The sequence below is a fragment of the Salvelinus fontinalis genome, chromosome 24 (assembly GCF_029448725.1).
Source record: "Salvelinus fontinalis isolate EN_2023a chromosome 24, ASM2944872v1, whole genome shotgun sequence".
Classification (NCBI taxonomy): Eukaryota; Metazoa; Chordata; class Actinopteri; order Salmoniformes; family Salmonidae; genus Salvelinus; species Salvelinus fontinalis.
Window position 1 is genome coordinate 16,811,830 of NC_074688.1, and position 21,490 is coordinate 16,833,319.

Here is a 21,490-nt window from a genome sequence, read left to right on the forward strand (position 1 = left end):
GTCCCCAAAAATGATTTTGCTTTGTCCTTGTGAGGTATTGTGTTTAGATTGACGATGGGGAAAAAAACAATTTAACCCATTTTAGAATAAGGCTGTAACGTAACAAAATGTGGAAAAAGTCAAGGGATCTGAATACTTCCCGAATGCACTGCAATGTCATGGAAGCTCCTATGACACATAATACTCCCAGATGGACAGACAGTAATGTATATCAACAATAACTACTACCTATTCCCTTTATAGTGCCCTACATTTGACTAGCGCATTACTTTTGAACAGAGCTCTGGGCTATGGTCAAATATAGTGCATCATATAGGGAATAGGGTGCATTTTGGGACGTAGAATAAGAGACAGCCCACTCACAGAAGTCGCTGTGCCTCCTGCGGGGGTGGTAGGTGGAGGCGCTGCGCTGGGTGGTCTTGCTGTGGGAGGAGGAGGAGGCCGAGGCGGAGGTGGTGGAGGAGGTGGAGTGTTTACTGGTGCCGTTGATGACGGTGCTGGGCCGTACCCGCGCCAGGCTCAGACTGCTGGTTGACCGAGACTCGCTGCCCTCCACCTGACACACACACACACACACACACACACACACACACACACACACACACACACACACACACACACACACACACACACACACACACACACACACACACACACACACACACACACACACACACACACACACACAGAGAGAAAGAGAGAAACACACGTTAGGATCAGGACTCAGGTGACTGTGGACAGTGTGGACACACAGGCATGCATACACACGTATTGTGGCAGACAGGCACGCCAGGTGTTCCCCGAATATTTTTGTTAGCAGCGGTGGCTAAGAAAGCGGACGGGGATAATTTTGTAGATTTTTCTGGTGACTTTTTAAAAGGACATTCTACTCCAAAATGCATGAAAATGTAATTATGTTGGAACCATCTTAAATATAATTGATGTGCGCCACTGCACTAAAGGGAGATGAGGAGCAAGTGGTGGCTGTGCACTCATGACTCTCTCATTCACACTAGCGCTAGCTCTGTTTGCTACAAATATACTTGTAACTTGTCAATTTCCCAAATCTCTCACTATCCCTTTAAAAGCGTGTCGCGGCAGAAATATATATATTTTTTGTAAACTCTAACTGCGAACGCTGGGAACGGAGACAGGCAACGCAGAAAGCCTTAACGAGGAAGGATTCTCTCTCCCCCACCTCTAACCCAACCCTCTCTCTCCCACACATGTTGTCTCGTTGTGCCTCACCTCATTCATGCGTCCCAGTAACAGGTAGGTGGCGGTGACCTCGTTGTACTTCCGAGTGGTCAGAGCGTCTTTGATGTCATCACGGGTGTAACCCATCCCCACCATCACCTCTGAAGGCGAGCGGAGAGAGATGAGGGACGTTAGACAGAGATACAGGCTCAAAGAAAGAAGAGGATGGGTACGTGCCAAATAGCACCCTATTCCCTACAATAGTGCACTACTACTACTACTACCACCAGGGGCCAGTGAACTAAATATTGAAAACGGTGCCAATTGGGATGCATACAATATGTAGGTAGGGAGTAGAGGGGAGTTAGAGAGGGGAGTACTTCACCAATGCGGCTGGCATCATTATGATCCTCCAGGGGCTCTGTATGAGGCTTCAGTTCTTCTCCGTCGTAGCCAGAGTTAATCCACTTGTCGTTCATGATTTGCTAATGAGGAGGGATAAAACAATGTGTTAAAGATGCCACAAACAGGGTGTGTGTGGGTTTGTGAGAGTGTGCATGCGTGTACTGTATGTCTGAGTGGCGCCTGCAGTTGCCCTCCTCACCTCCAGGGTGCAGCGTTTGGTGGGGTTGAGCACCAGGAACCTGCGCAGGATGCCCTCGCAGTCGGTGGACATGTAGAAAGGCACGCGGTACTTCCCCCGCAGTACACGCTCCCGCAGCTCCTAGGGAACAACACATATAGATAACGTTACACAAAACGTGCACATAACGTTGTATAACGTTACACAACACACAAGACATATTAATGGCAAATGGACTAAAAGACAACGTGTTCCTTCTCTTGATCAACTGAACATGAAAATAAAATGTGAACATGAACTAATCAGCACAAACCCCTTCAGGACCACAGGCAGCATTAGTAAGCAAAAACATCACATAATGCATCAACTAAATAACATCCAAACCAGACACACGCCGTCTTGACATTGACACGTCAGTGACACAGTCGGCATCCCAAAAGGCACCCTATTCACTATATAGTGCACAACTTTTGACCACACCATATGGGCCCAGGTCAAAAGTAGTGCCCTATGTAGGGAATAGAGAGCCATTTGAAACTCAGACAAAGTAAAGGCCATTTGGCTGTGCTGCGGGGGGCCTTGCCTTGAGGTTCTGCCCGTCGAAGGGCAGTGATCCGCTGACCAGAGTGTAGAGGATGACCCCCAGGCTCCAGATGTCCACCTCAGGCCCGTCGTACTTCTTCCCCTGGAACAGCTCCGGTGCGGCATAGGGAGGGGAGCCACAGAACGTGTCCAGCTTGTTGCCCATGGTGAACTCGTTACTGAAGCCAAAATCTGCAATCTTGATGTTGGAGTCGGCATCCAGCAAGAGGTTCTCAGCCTGAGGAGACAAGTGAAGATAGCCGAGTGCAGCTTTAAGGACTGAGAGTCTGTTAAATTCAGGCTGAATTTGTATGCTCATTTCAGGAAAGCGATTATCACTGTTTCACATATGTTAATGAATTGATATTGATGTATAATATCAATGAGTTGTTGTCATTTTGGACAATGAAAAGGGGCCCATGTCATCAGGTCTGAACCGGTCACGTACTTTAAGGTCCCTGTGAACAATGTTCTTCAGGTGACAGTAGTGTACAGCAGACACAATCTAGATAGATATAGATATATATAGAGATAGAGTGAGAGGGGGGGAGAGAGCGAGAGAGACAGAGAGAGAGAGAGCGGGAGAGAGAAAGAAGGGGAGTGAGACAAGTCACAGTAAAAAAGCCAAACACAGACACTGACACATACAAGCTTACAATAATGCTTGCAATGAAATACAGGCCACACAGCACCATTCACCGGCTTTTGTTGCGATTATACATTTTTGGTAGCGTCTCACCTGACGGAATTTGGCCCGCGCCTCTTTCTCTTTCATTCTCCCATGGGACACGAGGTAGTCAAACACTTCACCTGAGGGAGAGAGACAAATCACATCAACAAACAGAGAAGCAGGCTTACAACACTGTCTGGTTGAATAGTCTGTAATTGAGGCACTTATACCGTATATTTGTGACTTATATCCGCGGGGCGGGAGGGTTAATGGTCATGAAATGAAGGGAGGTTGGGTGGTGGCCGTGTTGAATAAAGAGAAAATGATGCATTCATAAATGTATCATTCTTGTGCAATTCATATCTGGAGGCTAAAATAAGGTTTTTCTTTCATTACTTTTATCTGCCTTTAGTGTGCAGATATAAGCTTTAGGGCCTAACTGTACGCTCGCAGAATACACGCCAATTGCCAAATGCTTTTGGGAACTTAGGCAGAAAAAGTTAACTTCGATCCACAGAGGCAAAAAGGACAATGCTGGAGTTTAATTCGATAAGAGAAAAGCTGTGAAATGGAAAGTGGAAAATAAATCGAAGGGAGGGACAGAACAGTAGTCTAATGTTGGGGAAAGATTTGGTGAAGTGGTAAGATGATAGCAGTGCCTGTTATGTTATGTGTGATGATTATGAGGCGCTATACAAATTCAACAGTCACAAGACGGGTACTTCCAAATGGCCCGTCAAGGGAACTACTGTTCAGGTGGGTTAAATGGAATAGTAGCCTGAAATCTTTACACTGAATGTAGGTCTATAACCTCTCAAATATAACATGAACTCTTGCAGAATTAAGCATTACTTACAGTGAAATGATACACCAAATGTACATTTTGACTCTAGAATATTTATTTATTTCAGTATCTTGAAAGAATGAATTCGCAGTTAGGGACCGTCTGTAAAGGTGCACTCTTTACTGCAATCTTATCAGAAACATGTAGGGGAGTTTCACAGCTTTACATTTTCTTAAAACCGGTTAAACTGATGTCATTTGGAAATCCCTTTTTAAAATATTTATTTATTGCATTTTCTCCCGTCGAGTGAAGCAGAGAAGCAGAGATGAAAGAGAAAACTTTACCAATGTCAACTAGATTGAAGCATCTATTCTATCAATTTATGACGCTATTCTGGTGAGCAGGGTTTATTTAGTCTGCCAGGGCAACAAGTAATGACAGAAGAGAATCTGCATTTATCTAATTATAGAAGTTGATAGACATTGACTAACAAATAGCCTGCAAAAATGTTGGAATTTATAAGCAGTAACATATGCCTATAAAAAATGTTTGTAGTCGTGTTTCTAATAACCCATCCGCAACCGCCCGACTAAATGACATGTAGTCAGGCAGTTGCGGATGGGTTATTAGAAATTGCGGGCCGGTGCAGGTGAACAAACAGCTGATCCGCACACCCCTACTGTATATATAGTGTGTTTAGAAGAGTTATACTATAATGATATTGTAATTCTATGAGGCACGCTGTAAGTGAGTGAGTGAGTGAGTGTGTGTGTGTGCGATGACGGCATTATGCCACAATATACCAGAGAAATTGCAATGTAAGAATTAAGGAGAACATAAAACAAATATTAAAAAATATGCTTAATTGTAACATAAACCGGATAGGTGCAGTGAAATGTGTTGTTTTACAGGGTCAGCCATAGTAGTACGGCGCCCCCTAAAACATAGGAGAGCATACACAACTGTAGTATCATAAGTGAGATGGATTATTAAATTGAGCCTGATCTGGGATCAGTATCTTCATCATGGAGCCTATAGGGCCTCATTCATCTCAGTGATCCCTGGCCCTATGGTTGACTTTGGGTCATTTACTGAGTGATTATTGACCGGCTAACGAAAAGATGAGAGGAGTGAGAGGAAGATGATGACAGAGCGATGGAGGGGGGAGAGAGAGGCAGAGATAGAGAGAAATAAAGAGAAAGCGAGGGGCAATGAGAGAGAGAAAGAGCAAGTGAAAAAGCGAGAGAGAGGCAGAGAGAAAAATGGAGAGGGCGGCAGAGAAAGGGAAAGAAAGAGGCAAAGGGTGATAGAACGAGAGAGAGAGAGAGAAGTTATGAAGTACAGGGAGCCACTGTCACATCTGGATACCTTATTGATGTGACGGATGCATGGGCATGTATGTCTACATGTCTGTGACCCATGCATGTATTTGGGAATATGTGGTGGTGGTGTGTGAGAGAGTTGAAAGAGAGTGACTTAATAATTGAGTGCATGAGTGTGTGTGTTGTGTTTATAAACAGTACGTGCTTCATGCTAGAGGGCACATCCACTGGGAGAAAAGCAGCGAGGTTGAGATCAGGAGGGGGCACATGCTTGGCTATTAGCTCCTTATTTGGCAAGAAACAGAATGGGAGGAAAAATTGACAATCGAGCGGAGTTGGGGATTAGAGAAGGGAGGTGGGGGGGGGCACAAGCAAAGAGAAGAATGGGTAGAAAGTGAACATGAAGGAAGGGGAGAGACAATGACAGTGCAGAGGGAGGGAGGAGGGCGGTCAAAAGACAATCGATGGGTCAGAGGTACCGGGGAGAGGGAAAGCGTGAGGGCGGGGTGGAGAGAAAACGGATGAGAAAGAGAAATAGAGGAGAGTGGGGATACTGATTGAGGGGAGGTACTCTGCTCACCCCCACTGGCGTACTCCATTATCAGATAGAGCGTATTCTCTGTCTCGATCACCTCAAACAGCTGCACTGTAACACACACACAGACAACTCAGTATAGTGGCACAGACAAACACACACAGTTCATAATGCACAAAGTGATTGACTGTGTGTTCCTTAGAGAAGGGAGATGTGCTGTAAATGCCAACAGTATGGTACAGCAGTTTATGGTTCAGCTGCATGCAGTACTAAATGTGACTGTGTGCTTTATAATAAATGGAGGTAGTCTACTTGTCCTGGCTTTACATGAGCGACTGCACCTTATTGCCTTTATAGTGCACTATGTTTGACCAGGGCACATATGGAATATGGTGCTATTTGGGAAACACCCTCTGGCCATTACAGGGGCAGCGCAAGGGGTGACTGTACCCCCCTGGAAAGGAGGATCATTTTGAGCTCAGTGGGGGATTATTGTCCACATCACACATCCTGACTCCTGCTCAGCATCTGTTTTGACAGTAAACGGGGACATTGTGTGAGGATGGCTGTTAGGCTGATGATGTTCTGGGGTGGGGTATGCCCTGCGGCGCTACACCCTGGAAGCTGAAGAGATTAGTGTAGCCGAGGCACTTACCGATATTTGGGTGGTTGAGGCCTTTCATGATGCGTACCTCTCTGAAAAGCTGGAGGAAAGAGAGAGAGCAGAAGCGAGTTAAAATAATGGTATTTCATTATTCAAGTACTTTTTTCCCCAGAATTGGAACTCTTCACAGTCACACTGATATATATATATATATATTATAGTGCATATGAAGATAGGCAAGAAAGTGGGGGATGATCACAATCCCTGATTCATAATATAAGAGCTGAACATCAGACAGGCGGATAGGAGGAGGTTATCCCGCCTCCACCACTGTCACTCATTTATTCATTCATAATGAAGCTCAGCTGCTTCTCGGAAAATGGATGGACCTCCCCCTCCAACACTTGCTAGCTTTCTGCTAATTAGAGAGAGGACCACTCCAGGGACAGCCTGACTAGACAGAGTACCTCTCTCCCTCGACAGAGCCTCCCTCCCCACAGGAGGTGCTGCTGCTTTTAGCCTCTTCTAATTCTAGAAATAGTGGGGACACCACATCACATAGTTGCTGCAATGGTGGTGCGGCACGGGCACCGTCTGCCGCCGCTGTGTGTGAGTCAATGCCCTGCAGTTATGAGGTGACACACAATCGTATATACACACAGTCTCACACCCACAATATTCCCACACACACGGCCCTCCCTCGAACACGTTCACAAGCCTCCTTTCCTGGTTGTGACATCTGCTGTAGATGGGGAAACTGGGAGCGCTGACGGCATCCTGGGGATAATTATAGTGTGTGTGTGCACCAGGACAGAGAGTCCTCTCTTTCAACTGTATATGTTGAGACTGGGTGACGAGGCATCGGCTTGCTCTGACCATGTAAAGGGGAATCAGTGAGAGACTGTGTTACAAGGGCTGGGTTTGTGGGAGGGGGAAAAGAAAGACTTCAATAAAGACAGAAATAGAGACAGACACAAAGTTAGATTTCCTATTGTATTAGTGTGAGTGGAAACAAGAGGAGGAAAGAGAGTAAGGGAGAAAGACAGGAAGGATAGGGAAAGAAACACACACAATGGATGGAATGTGCTGATGGTTGTGTGAGCAGGCGGCCAGCTTCCTTAGAAGTTCGAGCCCATTCTTCCAAAACACAGAGCGTCACCCAGGGAGCTGCGTTTCACCATGCCTCTTTCTCAGCCCCCCTATGCTCGATCCTGTGATTACGGGCCTTCGACGGCAGCTTTCAAACAAGATATCTGCACACGGAAGTGGCAAGAGTAAAGTTGCTAGGGTTATCTATATATTTTGGGTTGCCTTGAGGACAGAGGGAAACAGAGAGAAGGAAACTGTGAACGATTCAAATGTGTATGCCTCAGTGACTGTGCAAGTAAATGACTAATGTCTCAAATAAACATGCACAAACAGAACGGCGCTGGGCTGATTGGTGTACAGTGTCCTAATTCAATGATTTAAATTACGCTCGTATAAATAATACGAGGAAAAATATCTAGGGATATGGCCAGGGGGAGAAGAAGTAAAAAAAAAAATGAATATAGATTACTTGTGGTGTTACTTACGGGGGAAAGTTCCATCATAGCATAATGCAAGCATAACTGTCTACTTCCTGGTAGTGATGTAATAATACATGGAGGATGCCATAACAATGCGTGTTGCTTGAGGCGACTGGATGAGCCAACCTTCAGCATGGACATTACCAAACAGATTCCTGCTATTCTATGGCCCCCATTGTCCCGAGGACAAACTCAATATAGCTCCTATCGTCGGAACAATAGCAACGCTCTCCCTTTCGTGCTGTTGCACTGCAAAGTGACCTGCCTAAACCAGTATGGAGAGATGTTTACACAAAAACACAGTATGTGATGCAACACAAGATGTTGATCGGTTTGTTGCTGCGCCACATGATTTAAGAAAAGCAGGCGGTGTCCACAGACCCACTTTTGTTTACCAAGTTCAACTTCAAGTAGAGGGCTGGTTTAGTGTTGTTGTACTAATGTCTTGTGCATTTGTATCCAGGACTCTGCACTGAATGTAAATATTTATCAAAACCCAACAAATATACAGTGGACTATAGGCTAGTGATACATGACTTCAGGATATAGGCTAGTGATACATGACTGTAGGATATAGGCTAGTGATACATGACTGTAGGATATAGGCTAGTGATACATGGCTGTAGGATATAGGCTAGTGATACATGGCTGTAGGATATAGGCTAGTGATACATGACTGTAGGATATAGGCTAGTGATACATGACTGTAGGATATAGGCTAGTGATACATGACTTCAGGATATAGGCTAGTGATACATGACTGTAGGATATAGGCTAGTGATACATGACTGTAGGATATAGGCTAGTGATACATGACTTCAGGATATAGGCTAGTGATACATGACTGTAGGATATAGGCTAGTGATACATGACTGTAGGATATAGGCTAGTGAGAGGAAACACCGTGCAGGGAAAAATAACTTCTGAGAAACCATGTTCTTGAAAAACAAAATTCAGGCGGCAAACCTGACTCACTGATTCCCTTGTTATCACTGATCACTGATTCCCTTGTTATTAGACGGTTATTTTTCAATGCCAAAGTTATTAGACGGTTATTTTTCAATGCCAAAGTTATTAGACGGTTATTTTTCAGTGCCAAAGTTATTAGACGGTTATTTTTCAATGCCAAAGTTATTAGACGGTTATTTTTCAATGCCAAAGTTATTAGACGGTTATTTTTCAGTGCCAAAGTTATTAGACGGTTATTTTTCAATGCCAAAGTTATTAGACGGTTATTTTCAGTGCCAAAGTTATTAGACAGTTATTTTTCAAAGCCAAAGTTATTAGACGGTTATTTTTCAATGCCAAAGTTATTAGACGGTTATTTTTCAAAGCCAAAGTTATTAGACGGTTATTTTCAATGCCAAAGTTATTAGACGGTTATTTTTCAGTGCCAAAGTTATTAGACGGTTATTTTTCAATGCCAAAGTTATTAGACGGTTATTTTCAGTGCCAAAGTTATTAGACGGTTATTTTTCAATGCCAAAGTTATTAGACGGTTATTTTCAATGCCAAAGTTATTAGACGGTTATTTTTCAGTGCCAAAGTTATTAGACGGTTATTTTTCAATGCCAAAGTTATTAGACGGTTATTTTCAGTGCCAAAGTTATTAGACGGTTATTTTTCAATGCCAAAGTTATTAGATGGCTGTGCAGGGCAGCTGGACGCCACCATGAATCTGCTGGTGGGGGCCCGTCTGAGAGGATCAGCCTCCGTGAAGCAGACATGTTACATAATAGTGCTGCTAATGTGGACCAGAGCTACTGTGAGTGCCACAAAGTATACATTCAGTGTCCACAAACACACCCCACTGAGGGGATGTCATATTATCATTTAAATGACATGATGAATCGCCATGCGTGAACATACCATCCAAATCAAGCACAGACCCACATCCCTTGAGACTGTCTGTAATTGAATTGAGGAGAACAGAGCGCATCAGCTGTTCACCTGAGCTCTAAAGATAATAATCAGATAAGCCCGTCTCTCCTCTCCTCCCCCGCCTCCTCCTTGCTCTTTCTCTCTTCAGTCATATCCCCCTCCCTTCTATCTAGCACTTCCTCCCTCTCTCGCACGCCCATAAATGACTTCCTGGTCCATTCCCTTGGCAGTGGCCCTACGTCACTGTTGCCATGCCAACCCCGGTACCAAAGCCAGACTCTCTAGTCCTTGTCCCATCCCCAGGCCAGTCTCTTCCCAGGGGAGTAACTCCACCCCACCCCACCCCACCTCTGCCCTGCCTTGCCTGCCACCTTCAGCACATGACAGGCCAGGGGGTGGGACAGCCCATCGACAGTATGCATCTGTCTAATGCAGGCCTCCCTCCCTCCTCCCTCCCACCCTGTACGTCACACCGGAAGCCGCTCTCGCTCTAAAGCAGAAAACAGAGAGAGAACAACAAGGCAGAATTAATCAACTATGAGCTCCCTCTGAGCTCCCTCTGGGTTCCCTCTGAGTTCCCTCTGAGTTCCCTCTGAGTTCCCTCTGGGTTCCCTCTGAGTTCCCTCTGGGTTCCCTCTGAGTTCCCTCTGAGTTCCCTCTGAGCTCCCTCTGAGCTCCCTCTGAGCTCCCTCTGAGCTCCCTCTGAGTTCCCTCTGAGTTCCCTCTGAGTTCCCTCTGGGTTTTCGCCTGTTTTGCATGTGGATTTGCACAAAGCAGTTTACTAAGTTGTCTCTCTCTCGCTCTCGTTCTCTCTGTGTGTCATTGTGGATCGAAGTTACTGGGGGGGGGGGGGTCAGTCAGTGGAGGACACAAGCAGTTGTTGAACACAAGGCTGTGTTTTTGTCTGGGCCGCATCCCTGCGGGCCTCACTCGGACCATTTTATCCAGGCCTTGTGCCCGAGCTCTCGCCTGAACAATCACACGCACAGTCGCATACACACACACAGGCAAAGTATGCCTGCACAGGACACACACATATACACTCGCTATACCCACACACAGACATTTTTGTAAATTGCTTCAACAAATATTTTACACAACCACATTGCGCACGTACAGTCGCACACAAGCACACACCTCCTCCCCCTGACCACACTGTCATGAGACCAGAGAGAGAGCCAGAGAGAATGCGAGCGAGAGAGGTAAACGGAACACACAGTATCCCCTCTGAAATGACTAAGCAGAGCCACTGAATGACCTCCTCTTTCTCTGAAAGAGACGTCTATCCACGCCAACGGCCAACCCAGCCGTCGCCCATGAATGACTGTTCCCTCCCTCCCTGCATAAACAATAACATCTGATGCAAGTGCCACAGCCTACTGTCTCTAACCCCCACCCCACCAATAGAATACCCCTCCACCCCTCCCTCCCTGCTCTAAACCTCTCCCCACACACCCCAGCCCCCCTTAATGTCCCTGTGGGACCCAGGCTGCTCCTCTGGGAAAGGGGGTGTGATTAAGCAGAGGAGAGGCCTTTCATGTTGGACACTGTGGTTAGGGGCGTTCCAAGGCCCCGGCTGTTGTCAACATGGCCCCTCAACAGAGACCTCGTTACAAGCCCATCTAAAACCACACAGTCACTTTGGAAGGAAGGGCCTGAGAATACACTGGGCCTGGTTGGGACTGTCTGGTTTCCAAGGTGTCTTGTGAACCAATAATGCATCAACAACATCTGTCTGACCAGCAGCCCCAGGGACCAGGTGTCACACCCTGGCCTTAGTTATCTTTGTTTGCATTATTATTTTAGTTAGGTCAGGGTGTTACATGGGGATGTATGTGTTTTGGTTTGTCTAGGGGTTTGTATGTTTAATGGGGCAATGTCTTGTCTAGGTGTTTGTATGTCTATGGCTGCCTAGATTGGTTCTCAATTAGAGACAGCTGTGGTTTATTGTCTCTGATTGAGAGCCATATTTAAGGCAGCCATAGGCATTTGGGTTTTGTGGGTAATTGTCTATGTTCTATGTTGCATGTGTGCACTTAGTTCAGGTTTAGCTTCACGATCATTTGTTTTGTTCATTTTGTAAGTGTTTGTTTTTTCCTTCATTAAAAAGAAGATGTATTTTTCACGCGCTGCGCCTTGGTCCTCTCTTTCTCAGCAAGACGATCGTGACACCAGGGCTCAGGTGAGGGGTGCCCAGGGGCCAGGACAATTTCTAAAATGTATTTAACCTTTATTTAACTAGGCAAGTCAGTTAAAAATAAATTCTTATATAACAATGACGGCCTACCACGGGCTAACCCAGACGACGCTGGGCCAATTGTGCGCCACCCTATGGGACTCCCAATCACGGCTGGTTGTGATTCAGCCTGGAATCAAACCAGGGTCTGTAGTGATGCCTCTAGCACTGAGATGCAGTGCCTTAGACCGCTGCGCCACTCGGGAGCCTACAATCCATCCGGTTTGAGTTTGCCCTGTGTAGCACCTACATGCATGGAGGGTAGATTGGGTTCAAAGTTCAAACACACATTGGTGACTGTATGTGGCCAAATTGGTATGGCATAATTCCAGCCAGCCTCAGCTAAAATATACATTCAGTTTAAGATAGCACACACTTAGATTCACTTTTCATTTAAGTGTTTGAATGATCCATGGACGGTAATAATAAGCAATAGCTTCTTTCAGGACTGCACCTCATGTTTATTTGACCATAGTTTAGGACTGGATGTCCTATAATGTAACTGTAGCACTGAGAAGCTGACAGATTAAAATCTACACAGAGCATGAGGTAGTACAACCTTGTTTGGCATGAAGCAATAAAACTCATTCAAGTCACATGCCTATCCAGAACTACAGCAACTGATTTCAATTGTTTCCTGTAAAGGGATCAATAGATCCCAAACAGAAAAGACACCACAGTCCATGTCTGCATCCCAAAATGGCACCCTATTCCCATAGGGCTCTGGTCAAAAGTAGTGTACTACAGTGCCTTCAGAAAGTATTCATACCCCTTGATTTATTCCACATTTTGTTGTTACAGACTGAATTCTAACTGATTAAATTAACTTTTTTCCCCTCACCCATCTACACCCAATACCCCATAATGAAAAAGTTAAAACATGTTTGCTAATTTATTGAAAATGAAACACAGAACTATCTCATGTAAATAAGTATTCACACCCCTGAATCAAAACATGTTAGAATCACCTTAGTCATCAATTACAGCTGTGAGTCTTTCTGGTAAGTCTCTAAGAGCTTTGCACACCTGGATTTTGCAATATTTGCACATTATTTTTTTTATTCTTCCAGCTGTCAAGTTGGTTGTTGCTAGATGGCCATTTTCAAGTCTGCAATAGATTTTCAAGACAATTTAAGTCAAAACTGTAACTAGGCCACTCAGGAACATTCAATGTCGTCTTGGTAAGCAACTCCAGTGTATATTTGGCCTTGTGTTTTAGGTTATTGTCCTGCTGAAAGGTGAAGTTGTCTTCCGGTGTTGTCACGAATCCCGCCGAGGATGGTGCCTCTTCCTGTTCGGGCGGGGCTCGGCGGTCGTCGTCACCGGCCTACTAGCTGCCATCGTTTCTTTCTTTTTGGTTTCTGTTAATTTGGGCTGATTGGGTGCACCTGTTTTGAGTTTAGTTTGGTGGGTAGGCTATATAAGGTTAGGTAGCCCGCTGGCTGTTGTGCGGGCTTACTTTCTGTTATGTTGGTGTAGGATCTTGTAGTGGATTTTGTTATTTTCCTCGGAACAGTTTAGTCTGGTGTTATTGGACTTTTCTGATGTGCCCGTATGTGTTAGGGCATGATTTTCCCGTGCATTGGAAAATAAATCCACGTACCTTAACTTTGCTCTCTGCGTTTGACTCCATTCCACCCAGCACTCCTAGTAGCTCTGACAGAAGCCCGCACCACCTATGGAGTCAGCAGGAGCCACGACCACCCCTCTCCCAACTATGGAGGAGCGTGTCCAGCATCATACAGCGGTACTTCAGCGTATCGGATCAGCGATGGACCAGATGATGGAGAGGATGGAACGATGGGAGAGGAGTGGTCTCCCGACGCCCCCTACAGCTCCCCTGCAGACGACACAACCCACTCCCACAGGGTCATCGGCTGGGACCAGCTCATTGCGTCTCACCCCACCGAAGGAGTACGATGGAGCAGCGGCTGGTTGCCAGGGGTTTTTGCTCCAGCTTGAGCTATACCTGGCTACCGTGCGTCCGACTCCCTCGGAGGAAGAGAGTGTAAGCCTCCTTGTCTCCTGTTTATCGGGGAGAGCCCTGGACTGGGCCAACGCGGTATGGAACAGCCCAGACTCTGCTCGGGACCATTATGCAGAGTTCACCCGCCGGTTTCGGGCTGTGTTCGACCACCCACCAGAGGGCCGAGCGGCGGGTGAGCGTCTGTTCCACCTGAGACAGGAGACGAGGAGCGCCCAGGAGTTCGCTTTAGAGTTCCGGACCTTGGCTGCTGGAGCGGGGTGGAATGACAGGGCCTTAATAGACCATTACCGTTGTAGCCTTCGGGAGGACGTCCGTCGGGAGCTAGCTTGTCGGGACACCACACTATCTCTAGATGAACTGATCGACATGTCGATTCGACTGGATAACCTGCTAGCTGCCCGCGGGCGTTCAGAGGGGGTCCTGTCCATTCCACCTCCCAGCTCTCCCGCTCCAACTCCGATGGAGTTGGGAGGAGCTGCATCTAGGGGGACCGGAGGAGGTGGCTCTTCCTGCACCTACTGTGGCCGGAGAGGACACACTTCGGACCGGTGCTGGAGGAGTCCATCTGGGAGTCGGGATGGCAGGCGGAATACTCCTCGGCCACCTCAGGTGAGTAGGCACAAGACTCACCCAGAGCTCCCTGTTGGTCATATGTTTTTGGTTATTTTTTTCCCTGCGTTTTTTCCCTCTCTTCAGCATAAGGCGCTAGTCGACTCAGGCGCAGCTGGGAGTTTTATGGATCGCGGACTCGCCCGTAGGTTGGGTGTTCCGCTGGTGCAGATAGACCCACCTTTTCCCGTGCACTCCCTAGATAGCCGACCGTTAGGGTCAGGACTGGTCAGGGAGGCCACGATTCCGCTGGACATGGTAACCCAGGGGGATCATAGGGAGCAGATCAGTTTTTACCTTATTGATTCACCTGGTTTTCCAGTGGTGTTGGGGATTCCCTGGCTAGCCATTCACAATCCCCTCATTTCCTGGCGACAGGGAGCTCTTCAGGGGTGGTCAGATGAGTGTTCAGGTAGGTGTGTGGGAGTTTCCATCGGTGCCACATCGGTGGAGAGTCCAGACCAGGTTTCCACTGTGCGCATTCCCCCAGAATATGCCGATTTGGCTATCGCTTTTAGTAAGAAGGAAGCGACTAAATTACCCCCTCATCGACGGTGGGATTGCGTGATAAACCTCCAGGAGAACGCTGCACTTCCCAGGAGTCACGTGTACCCTTTGTCACAGGAGGAGACGTTGGCTATGGAGACATATGTCACGGAAGCTCTGGGACAGGGGTTCATTCGGCCCTCCATGTCACCCGCCTCCTCGAGTTTCTTTTTTGTGAGAAAAAAGGAGGGAGGACTGCGTCCGTGCATTGATTATCGAGGTCTAAATTCAATCACAGTGGGATTTAGTTATCCACTACCTCTGATCGCTACGGCGATGGAATCATTCCACGGAGCGCGTTTTTTCACAAAACTGGACCTCAGGAGCGCGTATAATCTGGTGCGTATTCGGGGAGGAGACGAGTGGAAAACAGCGTTTAGTACCACATCAGGCCACTATGAGTACCTCGTCATGCCGTATGGGTTGAAGAATGCTCCAGCCGTTTTCCAATCCTTTGTAGATGAGATTCTCAGAGACTTGCAGGGGCTGGGTGTGGTAGTATATATTGATGACATCTTGATCTATTCTGCCACACGCGCCGCTCATGTCTCCCTGGTGCGCAGGGTGCTTGGGCGACTGCTGGAGCATGACCTATACGTCAAGGCTGAGAAATGTGTGTTCTCCAAACCAGCCGTTTCCTTCCTGGGTTATCGCATTTCCACCTCGGGGGTGAGGATGGAGTGTGACCGCGTAAACGCCGTGCGTAATTGGCCGACTCCAACCACGGTAAAGGAGGTGCAGCGGTTTTTAGGGTTTGCCAATTACTACCGGAGGTTTATCCGGGGTTTTGGTCAAGTGGCGGCACCAATTACCTCACTGCTAAAGGGGGGGCCGGTGCGTTTACGGTGGTCGGCTGAGGCAGATGGAGCCTTCAACCAGTTGAAGGCAAGGTTTACTGAGGCTCCCGTGTTGGCGCATCCGGACCCTTCGTTAGCGTTCATAGTGGAGGTGGATGCGTCCGAGGCTGGTGTTGGAGCCGTGCTATCCCAGCGCTCGGGCGCGCCACCGAAGCTCCGTCCCTGTGCTTTCTTTTCTAAGAAGCTGGAGCCGGCGGAGCGGAACTATGATGTGGGGGATCGGGAGTTACTAGCTATGGTAAAAGCCCTGAAAGTGTGGAGACACTGGCTTGAGGGGGCCAAATACCCTTTTCTCATCTGGACTGACCACCGAAATCTGGAGTATATCCGAGAGGCGAAGAGACTGAGTCCGCGTCAGGCTAGGTGGGCCATGTTTTTTACTCGTTTTAGATTTAAGATCTCTTACCGACCAGGTTCCCTTAACACCAAGGCTGACGCGCTGTCACGTCTTTATGACACGGATGACCGGTCCATCGATCCGACTCCCATCCTTCCAGCCTCGTGTCTGGTGGCCCCGGTGGTATGGGAGGTGGACGCGGACATCGAGCGGGCGTTAAGGGTAGAACCTGTGCCATCCCAGTGTCCTACTGGCCGTAGGTACGTACCGCTTGGTGTTCGTGATCGTTTGATTCGGTGGGCTCATACACTACCTTCTTCGGGTCATCCGGGGATTGAGAGAACAGTGCGGGATCTTAGGAGGAAATACTGGTGGCCCACCTTGGCTAAGGACGTGAGACTCTATGTCTCTTCCTGCTCGGTATGCGCACAGAGTAAGGCTCCTAGGCACCTACCGAGAGGGAAGTTACAACCCCTCCCGGTTCCACAACGGCCATGGTCTCATTTATCGGTAGATTTCCTGACTGATCTTCCTCCTTCTCAGGGGAACACTACCGTTTTGGTCGTTGTGGATCGGTTTTCTAAGTCCTGTCGTCTCCTTCCATTGCCTGGTCTCCCTACGGCCCTACAGACTGCGGAGGCTCTTTTTACCCACGTCTTCCGGCACTACGGGGTGCCGGAGGACATCGTATCTGATCGAGGTCCCCAGTTCACGTCCCGGGTATGGAGGGCGTTTATGGAGCGTCTGGGGGTCTCGGTCAGCCTTACCTCTGGGTATCACCCTGAAAGTAATGGGCAGGTGGAACGGGTGAACCAGGAAGTGGGTAGGTTTCTGAGGTCGTATTGCCAGGACCGGCCTGGAGAATGGGCAAGGTACGTTCCGTGGGCAGAGTTGGCCCAGAATTCACTCCGCCACTCCTCAACTAACATGTCGCCATTTGAGTGCGTATTGGGGTACCAGCCGGTCCTGGCTCCGTGGCATCAGAGCCAGACCGAAGCTCCTGCGGTGGAGGAGTGGGTCCAGCGCTCTAGAGAGACCTGGCGGGCAGTCCAGGCCTCTCTCAGGCAGGCCAGTGAGCGTCAGAAGAGGAGCGCTGACCGCCACCGCAGTGAGGCCCCTGTGTTCGCACCAGGGGACAGGGTCTGGCTCTCGACCCGAAACCTGCCCCTCCGCCTGCCCTGCCGGAAGCTGGGGCCGCAGTGTGTGGGGCCATTTAAAGTCCTGAGGAGGATAAACGAGGTGTGTTATAGATTACAACTCCCCTCTTACTATCGTATTAACCCCTCGTTTCATGTGTCTCTCCTCAGGCCGGTGGTAGCTGGTCCCCTTCAGGAAGGTGAGGTGCCGGAGGTCCCTCCGCCCCCTCTGGATATCGAGGGGTCCCCGGCGTACGCTGTACGAGCTATTCTGGACTCGAGACGCCGGGTGAGGGGCCTGCAGTACCTCGTTGACTGGGAGGGGTACGGTCCGGAGGAGAGGTGCTGGGTACCTGGGAAGGATATTTTAGATCCTTCCCTCTTGGCTGATTTCCACCGTCGCCACCCGGATTGTCCTGCGCCTCGCCCTCCGGGTCGTCCTCGAGGCCGGGGTCGGCGCGCTGCGGGAGCCGCGCGTCAGAGGGGGGGTACTGTCACGAATCCCGCCGAGGATGGTGCCTCTTCCTGTTCGGGCGGGGCTCGGCGGTCGTCGTCACCGGCCTACTAGCTGCCATCGTTTCTTTCTTTTTGGTTTCTGTTAATTTGGGCTGATTGGGTGCACCTGTTTTGAGTTTAGTTTGGTGGGTAGGCTATATAAGGTTAGGTAGCCCGCTGGCTGTTGTGCGGGCTTACTTTCTGTTATGTTGGTGTAGGATCTTGTAGTGGATTTTGTTATTTTCCTCGGAACAGTTTAGTCTGGTGTTATTGGACTTTTCTGATGTGCCCGTATGTGTTAGGGCATGATTTTCCCGTGCATTGGAAAATAAATCCACGTACCTTAACTTTGCTCTCTGCGTTTGACTCCATTCCACCCAGCACTCCTAGTAGCTCTGACAGGTGTCTGTTGGAAAGCAGACTGAACCAGGTTTCCTCTAGTGTTTTGCCTGTGCTTAGCTCTATTCAGTTTATTTTTATCCACAAAAAAAATCCCTAGTCCTTGCCGATGACAGTCATCCCATAACATGATGCAGCCACCACCATGCTTGAAAATATGAAGAGTGGTACTCAGTGATGTGTTGAATTGGATTTGCCCCAAACATAACACTTTGTATTCAGGACAAAGTTAATTTCTATGCCACATTTGTTTTCTTCAGTTTTACTATAGTGCCTTGTTGCAAACAGGATACATGTTTTGGAATATTTGTATTCTGTAAATGCTTCCATCTTTTCACTCTGTCTTTTAGGTTAGTATTGTGTAGTAACTACAATGTTGTTGATCCATCCTCAGTTTTCTCCTATCACAGCCATTAAACTAAGTAACTGTTTTAAAGTCACCATTGGCCTCATGGTAAAATCCCTGAGTGGTTTCCTTCCTCTCCGACAACTGAGTTAGGAAGGACGCCTGTGTCTGACTAGGTGTATTGATACACCATCCAAAGTGTAATTAATAACTTCACCATGCTCAAAGGGATATTAAATGCCAGCTTTTCTTTTTTTCATCTACCAATAGGTGCCCTTCTTTGTGAGGTATTGGAATACCTCCCTGGTCTTCGTGGTTGAATCTGTGTCTGAAATTCACTGCTCGACTAAAAGATCTTAGATAATTGTCTGGGGTACAGAGATGAGGTAGTCATTCAAAAATAATGTTAAACACTATTATTGAGTGTTTTTGAGTCAATGCAACTTATTATGTGACTTGTTAATAAGCAAACGTTTACTCCTGAACTTATTTAGGCTTGCCATAACAAAGGGGTTGAATACTTATTGACTCAAGACATTTCAGTTTTTCATTTTTTAAAATTAATTTGTAACAGTTTTGAAAAACATAACTCCACTCTGACATTATGGGGTATTGTGTTTAGACCAGTGATACAATGTAACAGTCCTGACCTATTTATGTTAGTTTTTATGTGTTTATGGTCAGGGCATGTGTTTTGGGTGGGCAGTCTATGTTACCTGTTTCTATGTTGGTTTCGGTTTGCCTGGTATGGCTCTTGATTAGAGGCAGGTGGTTTGCATTTTCCTCTAATCAAGAGTCATATTTAGGTAGGGCATTATCACTGTGTGTTTGTGGGTGATTGTCTCCTGTGATGTCTTCGTTATGTTCGATGTATTCACTTTTGGAGCTGTTTAGCTGTTCGTTCGTTTTGATGTACGTTCCTGTTCGTGAGTTTACGTTTGTTGATGTGAGTTTATGTTCAGGTTCCGTTGTACGTCGTTTTCTTATTTTGTAGTTTGTTAAAGTGTTTGTTTTCGTGTCATCAGTTTTCGTTATAAATAAAGATGGCATATTTCCCTAACTCCGCATATTGGTCAGAAGATCCTTCTCTCCTCACCTCATCCGAGGATGAGGAGAGCGTCAGCTATAACAGAATCACCCACCAAAATACAGAGACCAAGCGGTATGGGAAAAATCGACGGAGCAACAAGGACTTTTGGACTTGGGAGGAGATTTTGGACGGTAGAGGACCTTGGGCTCAACCAGGGGAATATCGCCGTCCAAAGGAGGAATTGGAAGCAGCGAAGGCGGAGCGGCGCTGGTATGAGGAGGCAGCTAGGAGACGTGGATGGAAGCCGGAGATTCAAGCTCGTAACCGGAATTATGAGGGGACACGTCTTGCACGGAAGCCCGAAAAGCCCGTGAGTAACTCCCAAAAATTTCTTGGGGGGGGGGCTAAAGGGTAGTGGGCCAAGGGCAGGTAGGAGACCTGCGCCCACTTCCCAGGCTAACCGTGGAGAGCGGGAGTACGGGCAGACACCGTGTTACGCAGTAGAGCGCACGGTGTCTCCTGTACGTGTGCATAGCCCAGTGCGGGTTATTCCACCTCCCCGCACTGGTAGGGCTAGATTGGGCATTGAGCCAGGTGTCATGAGGCCGGCTCAACGCGTCTGGTCTCCAGTGCGTCTCCTCGGGCCGGCATACATGGCACCTGCCTTACGCAGGGTTTCCCCGGTTCGCCTACACAGCCCGGTGCGGGTTATTCCACCTCCCCGTACTGGGCGGGCGACCGGGAGCATTCAACCAGGTAAGGTTGGGCAGGCTCAATGCTCAAGAGAGCCAGTACGCCTGCACGGTCCGGTATTTCCGGCGCCACCTCCCCGCCCCAGCCTAGTACCTACAGTGCCTATATTACGCACTAGGCTACCAGTGCATTTCCAGAGCCCTGTTCCTCCTCCACGCACTCTCCCTATAGTGCGTGTATCCAGTTCGGTGCCTCCAGTTCCGGCCCCACGCACTAAGCCACCTGTGCGTCTCCCAAGTCCTGTACACACTGTCACTTCTCCCCGTACTAGTCCTGAGGTGCGTGCCCTCAGCCAGGTGCCACCAGTGCCGGTACCACGCACCAGGTATAGAGTACGCTTTGAGAGTTCAGTCTGCCCTGTCTCTGCTCCACGCACTAGTAGGAAGGTGCTTATCATTAGCCCGGTGCCTCCAGTTCCGGCACCACGCACCAGGTCTACAGTGCGCCGGATCCGGCCAGAGCCATCCGTCTCCCCAGCGCCATCTGAGCCATCCGTCTCCCCAGCGCCATCTGAGCCATCCGTCTCCCCAGCGCCATCTGAGCCATCCGTCTCCCCAGCGCCATCTGAGCCATCCGTCTCCCCAGCGCCATCTGAGTCATCCGTCTGCCAGGAGCCTGCAAAGCCGCCCGTCTGCCATGAGCCTGCAAAGCCGCCCGTCTGCCATGAGCCTACAGAGCCATCCGCCAGACAGGAGCCGCTAGAGCCGTCAGCCAGACAGGAGCCGCTAGAGCCGCCCGCCAGACAGGATCTGCCAGAGCCGCCCGCCAGACAGGATCTGCCAGAGCCGCCAACCAGACAGGATCTGCCAGAGCCGCCAACCAGACAGGATCTGCCAGAGCCGCCAATCAGACAGGATCTGCCAGAGCCGCCAGCGAGCCATGAGCAGCCAGAGCCGTCAGAGAGCCATGAGCAGCCAGAGCCGTCAGAGAGCCATGAGCAGCCAGAGCCGTCAGAGAGCCATGAGCAGCCAGAGCCGTCAAAGAGCCATGAGCAGCCAGAGCCGTCAGTGAGCCATGAGCAGCCAGAGCCGTC

General features: G+C 48.5%; 1 protein-coding gene across 5 annotated transcripts in view; it reads right to left on the reverse strand.

Moving 5' to 3' along the window:
* The window catches only part of LOC129822054 (MAP/microtubule affinity-regulating kinase 4-like), a 62,744-nt gene that overhangs the window by 15,143 nt on the left and 26,111 nt on the right, over positions 1 to 21,490 (reverse strand). For all 5 annotated transcript variants that reach the window (XM_055879922.1, XM_055879926.1, XM_055879925.1 and 2 more), the window contains exons 4-12: positions 6,329 to 6,377; positions 5,719 to 5,784; positions 3,102 to 3,172; positions 2,811 to 2,867; positions 2,364 to 2,600; positions 1,802 to 1,921; positions 1,583 to 1,682; positions 1,249 to 1,358; positions 364 to 556 (exon numbers count right to left, since the gene is read on the reverse strand). In XM_055879922.1, the coding sequence (XP_055735897.1) occupies positions 364 to 556; positions 1,249 to 1,358; positions 1,583 to 1,682; positions 1,802 to 1,921; positions 2,364 to 2,600; positions 2,811 to 2,867; positions 3,102 to 3,172; positions 5,719 to 5,784; positions 6,329 to 6,377 (1,003 nt within the window). The remainder of the gene's footprint in view (positions 1 to 363; positions 557 to 1,248; positions 1,359 to 1,582; positions 1,683 to 1,801; positions 1,922 to 2,363; positions 2,601 to 2,810; positions 2,868 to 3,101; positions 3,173 to 5,718; positions 5,785 to 6,328; positions 6,378 to 21,490) is intronic.